At 44.3% G+C, this 10,243-nt stretch overlaps 1 protein-coding gene across 1 annotated transcript in view; it reads right to left on the minus strand.

Moving 5' to 3' along the window:
- FRMD4A (FERM domain containing 4A) overlaps positions 1-10,243 on the minus strand; it is a 422,369-nt gene that overhangs the window by 164,501 nt on the left and 247,625 nt on the right. The window contains exon 4 of the mRNA XM_006872593.1: positions 1,458-1,550. Coding sequence (XP_006872655.1) covers positions 1,458-1,550 — 93 coding nt within the window. The remainder of the gene's footprint in view (positions 1-1,457; positions 1,551-10,243) is intronic.

Consider the following 10,243-nt stretch of genomic DNA (forward strand, 5'->3'; position numbering starts at 1 on the left):
CATTGATGGCCTTCATAATTCTGGGATTCACATTTAGGTCCTTAATCCATGCTGAGTTGGTTTTTGTGTAAGGTGTGAGGTGAAGGTCTTGTTTCTATCTTTTGCGTATCGTTCTCCAGTTCTGCCAGCACCATCTGTTGAAAAGACTATCATCTCCCCATGCGAGATATTTAGGTGTTTTGTCAAAAATCAGTTGGCTGTATGTATCCATAGGGTTTTTAGTGCTGTGACCTTTTGGAAATAGATTGACAGGCCGTACTTCTGAGGTACCTCTGGGTGAATTTGAGCCTCCTACTAGCACATTGAGCCCTGGTGTGGCGCTGTAGGATTAGCACTGGGCTGGAACCTGCAAGGTTGGCAGTTGAAACCTACCAGCCACTCTCAGAAACCCTATATAGGGGGTCCTTATGACTTGGGACCAACTTGGTAATAGACAAAAACAAAAACACCAGCATGTTAACTGCATTAACCAGGAACTCTGAAGACTGAAACATCAGAAATTTAGGGCCTCTGAAATTGTGTTGCAATGAAGGTTCTCTACAGAAATACCTTGGTCTACCAGGCTGACTCTGCTATCTACCGATTGGCACTTGGCTCTGAACACATGACCTGACCTCCCTCTGGCTTCACACAACCTTCTGCAAATGCATGGGCTAAGTATGGTTGACTTTATAAGATAACTGCAAGTATTCAGCATTATAGCAATCACAAAATAAAACTTCTCATAAAACAGATTGCTGTTGTTGTTGAGTGCCGTTGAGTCAGTACCAACTCCATAGCAACCCTGTATAGGGTTTCTGAGGAATCGCTGGTGAGCTTCAACCACCAACCTTGCTATTCAAACCGACCTTGCAGTCCGGCACATTAACCCACAGTGCCACACCAGAACTCCAGAAAATAGATTAATACACAGAAAATGTCCAATATTTCTGATATTTTATTACAGCATATCTTTTCTTTTAGGAAATGCATTCACTGTAGTTTTTTGCTGGGTGTGAACTGCTCCTCTTTGGGATAAAATACGCAAGTTTCAAGAGGTCACACTAGCATTGGTGATAGAAGGAAAAGAACAGATAGATTTTGCTATGTAGCTTCAAGTTGTCCCCGAAAGTGAATGTTATATTATAAGAGACTCATTTTAGTTTGGGTATGTGACTCTACCAAGAAAAAAAAAAAAAAAAAAGACACTTTATTTTCCTATTCACTCTAGATAAGCAGCCTATGTCAACAGCACAAATAAGCAAATCCATACAACACACACATCAGTATGCCTTACACACTCATGCCTCATGTTTACATCTATTAGGAATGCACATAGATCATGATCTTTATCAATGACTGAACCAAGATAAACTCTATTGCCCTCTCCCATTAATCACTTGAAACCCAAGACTTTTTTTGAAAAACGAAACAAAACAAGAGGAGGAGGAGGTGTGGATAGTAGCATGCGTACATACCTGACACAGAAGTATAAAACCACAGGTCCTGATTTTTTAGGGAAGTCATGCTCCAATACTCTTCGATCTAGCTGAAGCCAATTTAAGTGTCCCCTGTGGAAAGCAGAGACAAATTGGTTAGGACTTCAGACTTGGCAGAAGTTTCCTGTCATGGGTAACAGAACATGGTGCATCAGATATAAATATGAACCTTTGTCTCATATTAATTACTCAATATTTGAAGAACTCAAGGTTATTATCTGGGGAACACCACACCAGCAGGAGACTCTGAGCGACAAAAGAAAGGACAAAGGTTTTAAACCTGTTGTCTGTTGGTGGTGCAGTGGATTAAGTGCTGGGCAGGTAACCACAACGTTGGCAGTGTAAACCCACCAACTGCTCCTTGGGAGAAAGATGAGACTCCCATAAATATTTAAATCCTCAGAAACCCTAAGGAGTAAAGTTCTACTTGGTCTATTTCCAAGACTGCACTGAAATGAAAATGTCATCATAACTCGACTTCTTGTCTCAAATTCCCACACCACCATACTCCTGACTATCTTTACTCATGAAAGACTCAAAACACTCTAAAAACATGTTATTAATCTTCACAGCTTCTTACAGATGGGGTGAAAGATGATCCAGCAATTCCACTCCTAGGTATTTGACCAGAGCCACGAAGGCACATGTTTAAACAAGAGTTGTACGCTTTATTTATAATAGCCAACATTTTCAAACAACCCAAACGTTTATCAACGAGCGAAACGATAACCAAGTTATGATATAGTCACACAATGGGATACTATGCAGCAATAAAAAGAATGAACTACTAATTAATGCAGCAACATAAATGAGCCTCATGGATGAAAGTAACTATGTTGAGTAAAAGCAGCCATGTAAGACAGTGAACATACTGTACAAATTCTATTTGTATAAAATTCTAAAAAATGTAAACGAATCTGTACTGACAGAAAGGAGATCAACAGGTGCTTAGAGGAAAAACTCTGGAGAGTAATGGATATGTTCACTATCTTGACTATGTGATGGTTTAATGGGCATATACATATGTCAAACTTAGGAGACTGCAATCTTTGATGTGTGTGGTGTATTGCTGTATCATTTATACATTATCACAGCTCTTTTAAAGGAGCCCTAGTAGCATAGTAATGCAACGGGCAGCTAACCAAAAAGTCAGCAGTTTGAATCCACCAGCAGCTCCTCAGGAGAACGATAAGATTTTCTGCTCCCATGAAGATTTACATCCTCGGAGACCATATACAGGATCGCTGTGAGTTGGAACTGACTTGATGGCAAACAGCCACCACTACCACCACCAAAGCTGTTTTGGGGTCCTGGTGTGGCGCTGTAGAGTAAGCGCTGGACAACTAATTGCAAGATCAACAGTTCAAACCTACCAGTTGCTCCTCAGAAAACTCACACAGGGAACCAATTTGATGGCACTTAACAATTACAAACTTGTTTTGAAAAAGTGATCCAGAGAGACACCTGATGGATAGGTATGCAAATGGAATCACTTACATATTCTTTCCTTCCCTAACTGTTTACTAAATACCCTGTCTGCGTGAGGGTCTCGGGATGCAGCCGTGGCTCCAGGGATGATGTTGGATCTCCTTCAGAATCCTGCTCATCTGAGGAATTCTGGACTCCCTTATTCTTATTCCTTTTTCTTCGACTCTTTTAGTTTGAAAACAAAAGTGACTTTATTATTCATTTTTGGCTTCTCTGCTCTAAATATAAAAAAGATAAACAGTAAAGGAAAATTGTTTTCTAACTTAAAATGACTTGACCAACTTCCTTCAGAAACTTGGGCTAACTTGTTATTAAAGTAGAACACAGGATCTGGAATAAGCAAGTTCTAGGTGTTATCTTTGGTTAGACCCAGAATGCTGATCATGCCCTACCTACATGGGCTATGATATTTCACACCTCCATGCCTCAGCTCATGTTGGTCCCTCTGCCTAGAATGCCTTTCTTCTTCTTCGCCCAGCTAAGTCCTAGCTGTCCCTTAAGAGTCGGCTCTCATTATCTCCTCCAGAAAATCTTTGCTGGCACATCACCACACGTCACCAGGTTGCGGTTGGGCTCCTCCTATGGTCTCTCAAAGTACTCATCCTTGTTGTTAGCTGCCATCAAGTTGAATCTAACTCCTGGTGTTCCGCAGGTACAGAAGAACAAAACACTGCCCACCCTGCGTTTTCTCCATAATCCATTTCATCAAGAGTCTCCCTCACCTTCATAGGCCTTCTACTTCAGCTGGTGTCTTCCTCCAGCCATTGGTCCCTCCTGAAGATGCAACCAAAGTAAGCGCCTACCCTAGCACTCTTAACATTTTATAGGACTTACTCTGTGCATGCATTCTCCCCAACCCCCACCCTGCCCCCAGAAGAGTTTTTACATTGGAAAATTACAGAGACTTAACTTCATAAAGTAAAAGTACGCATGCTTCATCAACTGGGACGTGTGGGTGTTAGAAATGTTAGGCCTAATTATTGGTGGCAGTAAGTAATAAGCCACAGCCATGCTCCTCCTGCCATTGAGGATACTCCAAACTCTCAGTCTTGTCTTTGTGCTCAGCTGCCTGCAAACGTGGCATAGGAAGCTCTGCACCATGCCTTGGCTCCTGATTGGAATACTCTCTCCATCCTTTTTATCTCAACATCAGTCAATGGTCAAGGCTGAATCTGAGTGAAGGCTGCCTTAACTGCTAAGTCCAGGATTCGTTTTTGTTTTTCTTTTCAGACTTCTCCAGAACTTTTGGCTTGTGTCATCTACACAACATTTATCTTAGTCTTCTACAGTTAGTCATTTAAAAAATAAGACCTGCTCATCATAGTTTTGAGTTGCCATGGAGTCAGCTCCCACTTACGGTGACCTTACATATAAGAGAGCTCTGGTAGTGTGGTGGTTATGAGTCAGGCTGTTAACCTCAGGGACAGCAGTTTGAAACTACCAGCTGTTCCGCAGGTGAAAGATGAGGCTTTCTGCTTCTGTAAAGATTTACAGCCTCAGAAACTCTATAAAGGGTTGCTATTAGTCAGAACCGACTTCACGGCACATATCCACCACTACCACTTAGAATAGAACATCATCTGGTCCTGAGCCACCCTCATAATCCAGTGATGATGTCTGAGCCACTGCTGCAGCCACCATGTCAATTCACCTCACGGAGGGCTTTTCTTGTCTTTGCTGACGCGCTCCTTTGCTAAACATGACATGATGGATCATGTTTCCAGTGATGGATCTTTCCTGATAACATGTTCAGAGTAAGCAAGATGAAGTCTTGATATCTTTGCTTCTAAGGAGCACTTTGGTTGATAGCCGGGGGGTGGGTTCAGTTGCAGGTGAAGGGCTCAACATTTTTAGTAAGCATCCCTAGAATTTAGCACAATGCCTATGACAAATATTAAGTGCTCCAATGTTTCTGATCATTGGTAAAATATATAGTCACAAGAGCAATTCACCCAATGACTATGTAGGTAGAAATTGTAATTCTTTGCTTTATAATAATTCTGTATAGTGGTTTTGATAACCATACGCTTTTCCTAATACTCACACCAAGAGAAATCTTTGCATCACCCACAGACTTGGTGCAGGATGGCAACAGCTTTTCTCTAGACCCAAGCTCAAGGAATAAGGAGAACTTCAGTGAATGTTTCATGTGTGCCCTCAAGATCAGTCAATGGGCCAGGCTTGATAAATCCAAAGCTCAGCATTATTGAGCACACGGACCTGTGTGTCTCAGGGGGCTGTGAGTCACATAGTGAAGAATCTCTATGCAGAGACAGGCTGCATTAAGTCACATGGAGTCAGAGATATTACTTGGATAGCACTCTCTTGGGTTTGCCCAGGCTTCTTCACCTATACTAACAGAGTGCTGTGGGTTAATGCGTTGGACAGCAAAGTCAGTTTGAATGACAAGTTCAGTAGTTCAAGCTCACCAGCTGCTCCTTGGAAACCCTATACTGGGTTGCTATGAGTTGGAACCGACTTAACAACACTTAATAACAACAGAATTATATCAGAAACAAAGCAGCTTCCGATTAAACATTTTCATTGCTATTCAGTCATTCTTTTAAATTTTTTCACGTGAGAAATGATAGAGGAATTAACGTATCTATTGTTGTTGCTGTTGTTAAGTGGCATCGACCCATAGTGACCCTGTACAGGGTTTCTGAGGAGTGACTGGTGAGTTTAAACTGCCAATCTTGTGATTCAAAATGACTTTGTGGTCCTGCAGTTATCCTATGGTGCCACCAAGACTCCACACCACACACTTATCCTACAACGCTTACCCACACACTCCACACGCTCATCCTATGATGTCACACCAGGATGGATTTCTAGTGGAGAATTTAACAAGCAATTCAATGGCTAAAATGTATGGAAGAGGTCAGAAAGCAAACAGAACTGGGGGGTCAGAATCATTTCTAAGTTGAACAATTCTCTTAAGTGCAGTCAAGTTGGTCCCTACTCACAGTGACCCTGTATAGGATTTCCAAGGAGTAACTGGTGAGATTGAACCACTGACTTTGTGGTTCAAACAGATCTTGTGGTCCAGTGCTTTATCCCACAGTGCTGCACCAGCACTCCTAAGTTGAACAATTTGTTGTGTTGTTAAAATGCCGTAGAGTCGGTTCCAACCCATAGTGACCCTGTATAGGGTTTCCAAGGAGCAACTGGTGAACTTGAACCGCGGGCCTCCAGGTTCAAAGTGGACTTTGCAGTCCAGCGCATTAACAAACAGCACCACACCAGGACTCCAAGTTGAACAATTAGCCCCTGAGAAAAAGACTTTCCATTTTGCACTTCACCTACTTGAACTCTGCACCCCAATTCTGTGAGCACAGTATGATGTATGCCAAGATCTGTTTGGTACCAATTTCAAATAGGAAGGTGACTTTGCACACCTGCTATTTTTGGGTGCTCAGGAGGAAACAAGTCAGTGCTCTGCACTGTACATGCACTGAAAGGCCCTGTGCTACAATCTCTTTGCAGGGGCAGACTGAAGACACACACAACTCATCCAAAGTCCCTTACAATCACCCTCTGAAAGCCCAGTATTTACTCAAAAACTATAAGATGGATTAAGAAGTAAACTGGAAATCAAACTTCTGAGGCCATCACTTTTGGCTGCAGATGTTGTTTGTTAACTGCTATCGAGTCGATTCCGATTCATAGCGACCCTGTGTAGGGTTTCCAAGGAGTGACCGGTGGGTCTGAACCACCTACCCTGTGGTTTGCAGTCCTGTGCTGATCCTACAGTGCCATACTAGGAGTCCTGGCTGTAGTAGGACTTGTTAAAATTGTGATTTGTACACGCTGTATGGGGTCCGAAATCACATTTTCTAGACACAACAGTATCAGGGTACCCTCACGCTTTCCTGATTTCAAGCCTCTCCTGCAGCCATTCATTTTTCCTTCACATTTGGGTGGGATGGAGAGCAAAGAGGTAAAAAGCAGCATTTTCTCCATACAGTTTAACTAAGAGATGCCTGATAGCTTGGCTTTCATTATTGTCATTGATTTTCTATTTGAGAATTCACATCAGTGCCTTCACCAATAACAAAAGGGGGTGAGCAGGGGGGAAAAATTAGCCCCAACAGACACTCAGAGCATTTCTGTTATTGCTTGGCTGATAACTATCTTTAAAATGGATCAAGATAACATTCATTTGGTTTATGGCTGCAATAGGTCAAACTGGTGGGTCAGTAATAAATATGCAATTGCTTCTGGGCAACAGAAATAGGCTGCATTAATGTAACAGATTGTTTTTAGCTTCTACTTATAATACAAATAGATTTTTGGTTCAAGTGTTGGTTCTTTCAATCGAGATGGCTTCCAGGAGGGCTTTGTTCATGGAGAATTACTAGAGGGAGATGTCTGAGATGTCTGTCTGGGTTGATCACTTCTTGGACCTGAGGGGACAAGGCTGCTCTGCCTTTTGGGTGTCTTATTGTCAACAGCTTATTTCATATGGAATGTGTTCTTATGGAAAGTCAATGCAGGAGTCTGACATCTTTAAGAGATGTCACTGAGTGGAGGGAGGCGGGGGCTCTTCAAATGGACGAGTGGTTAGCTATTTAGTGTCCTTGACTGAGAAGTGTATGTACTCATCAAGGACAGCTCTGGGATATGGATTTAACTATCAGCGTCAAATAATGACCTTCACGTTTTGTGTGAATGCGCACGTATGAGATGGAGGGAGAGTGGGTGCTCAGGAGAGAGAGACACACACAGAGAAAAATTAAGAGATGAGGTCTGCACTAGGAAGACCAGATAACTAAACAATGAACTGGTGGGTCCAATTGAGTTGCTGGTTCTTTTATTTTTATTTATGGAGGAATTGTTTGTTCTACTATGCTCCCTCTTAAGGCTTTTCACCAACCACACTGCACTGTAGGATCAGCACTGCACTGCTAACCGCACGGTCAGCAGTTCAAACCCACCAACAGCTCCTCAGAAACCCTATATAGAGTCACTATGAGTTGGAACTGATTTGGTAACATTTATCAACAACACTATACCATCAGTACTGACGCCTTAAACCAAACATGGGTGCAATAATGGTTCAGGGATAGAGTTATCACCTTCTATGAAAGAGACCAGGAGTTATAATGGCATAGTGGGTTTCATGTTGGGTTGCTAACCCCAAGATCAGAAATTCAAACTCACCAGTGGCCCTGTGGGATAATGTACTGGACTGCAAGGCCAGCGGTTCAAACTCACCAGCCACTCACTCCTCAGAAACCCTATACAGGGTCGCTATAAGTTGAAAAAGACTTAACAGCACTTAACAACAACAATTTCTCTATGGGAGAAAGATGGGGCTGTCTGATCCCATAAAGATTTGCAGTCTCGGAAACCCTAGGAAGCAGTTCTACTCTGGTTCATAGGGTCACTAGGAGTTGGAATTGACTCAATGACTAGTTTTTTTGCTTGTTCTTAGTGATGTGGGAGACAAAAGGTTTATTCTTGGCCAAAGCACCTCAAGCATGTCCACCACATGTCTGCCAGTGGAGGCGTGTTGCTGTAATGTGAAACAGGTTTCAGTGGAATTTCCCAACTAAAACAGACTACGAAGAAAGTTCTGTGAAACTACTTCTGAAAAATCGGTCAGTGGAACAATCTGATTGCATTGTGAATGGAGTTGCCACGAGTTTGGGACTGTTAAGAAGAAGAAGAAAACTGAAATACTGGCTCTACAAGGTGTCAGAGATGAGTTACTTCTGTACTCCCAGTGCTTAAAGGTGGTGGTTATGTGCCGTGGAGTTGGTTCAGACTCATAGCGACCCTGTACAGGGTTTCCAAGGCTGTAAATCTTTATGGGAGCAGAAAGCCTCATCTTTCTCCCACAGGGCAGCTGGTAGTTTTGAACCGCTGACCTTGAGGTTAGCAGCCCAATTCGTAACCACTACGCTCCCAGTGCTTAAATGGTAGATGCTGTATAAATATTTGTTCAGAGAGACTTCCAGCACTTCCTTGACCAGGCAGCTCAGGTAGGGCAGACTCGGGGAAAAGGGGTGGAATTGCACATAAGAAACCTCTGTCTAGCAGACAGCCAGCCTTTGAACAAACATAAGCTCTTATATTTCAACATTCTGAACTCGTCTTTTTAAAAGATCAAATTGATGAGGAATTACTGGCATTTTGAGCTTTTGCCTGACTGCACACGGCTCCCGCTTCCGCACTCATGCCGGCGAGTGCCTCTGTCCCCTGCAGACCTTGGAAAGCAGGGCTAGAGCAACCCCACTTAGAAGGCTGCTTTTCCAGAGAAAAGGAAGCATAAACTAACAAAGCCGAACAAATAGAGAGGGATATCGGTGCAGATATCAGGAAATTCGGGGTACCCACGGTACAGAGAGACTGAGAGAGGCATTTTTTACGTCATCCAATATGGACACTACCTCCCTTCAGCCACGACCCCCAGCCCTCTACTGCACCGGCGTAGACCTGCCCTCTGCCAAACTGCCGAGGCTCAGGAACGCCCAAGGCACAGGACCACCCAATAAAGCCAAGGCCCTCCCAAGACCCAGACACTCCCACTGAGGCCAAGGCCTGCCCTGAGGCCCAACCCGTCCACACTGGTCACAGAGGCCCAGGCCCAACCAAGGCACAAATCGCATATCCGCCTCGCGGACCAGGCGGTCCACAGCCCGGTCGCCGCCGAGGTCCAGGGCCCCCAAGGCCCAACCCGCCGCGTAGCCAGGTCGCTAAGGCCCAGGGCCACTGAGGCCCAACCCACTGCGTAAACCGGTCGCCAAGGCCCAGTGCCCCTGGGACCTAACCTGCCCTCAGCCCGGTCCCCAAGCCACAGGCCCCCTGAGAACCAATCCGCCCAACCTGCCTGCTGAGGCCCAAGTCGCCCAATGCCCAGCTGCTGATACCCAGGCCCCCTGAGGCCCAAACCACCCGCCCGAGGCCCAAACAACCCGCCCGAAGCCCAACCCTCCTGCAGCCCGGTCGCTGATGCCCAGGCCCCCAGAGGCCCAAACCGCCCGCCCTAGGCTCAACCCACCCGCCTGAGGCCCAAACAGCCCGCTGCCCAGGCCCAGGCCCAGGTCCAACTGAGGCCCCCAAAAGTTACTCTGAGTTAAGCAGTAAGGAGAGTGAAAAGGGAAGACCACATCTTGATCACATCTTCCTGGAGGTAATCAGAAAACATAAAAAATTACCAAAACACATACTTATTAGGGCCACAGATAAACAATAAACATGTCCAAGAAGCAAAAGCAGATGACCATATCGGCACATGTCCAGAAAAAACATAAAATATCTGAGACAAATGA

This window comes from Chrysochloris asiatica, unplaced genomic scaffold, assembly GCF_000296735.1.
Source record: "Chrysochloris asiatica unplaced genomic scaffold, ChrAsi1.0 scaffold00206, whole genome shotgun sequence".
NCBI lineage: Eukaryota > Metazoa > Chordata > Mammalia > Afrosoricida > Chrysochloridae > Chrysochloris > Chrysochloris asiatica.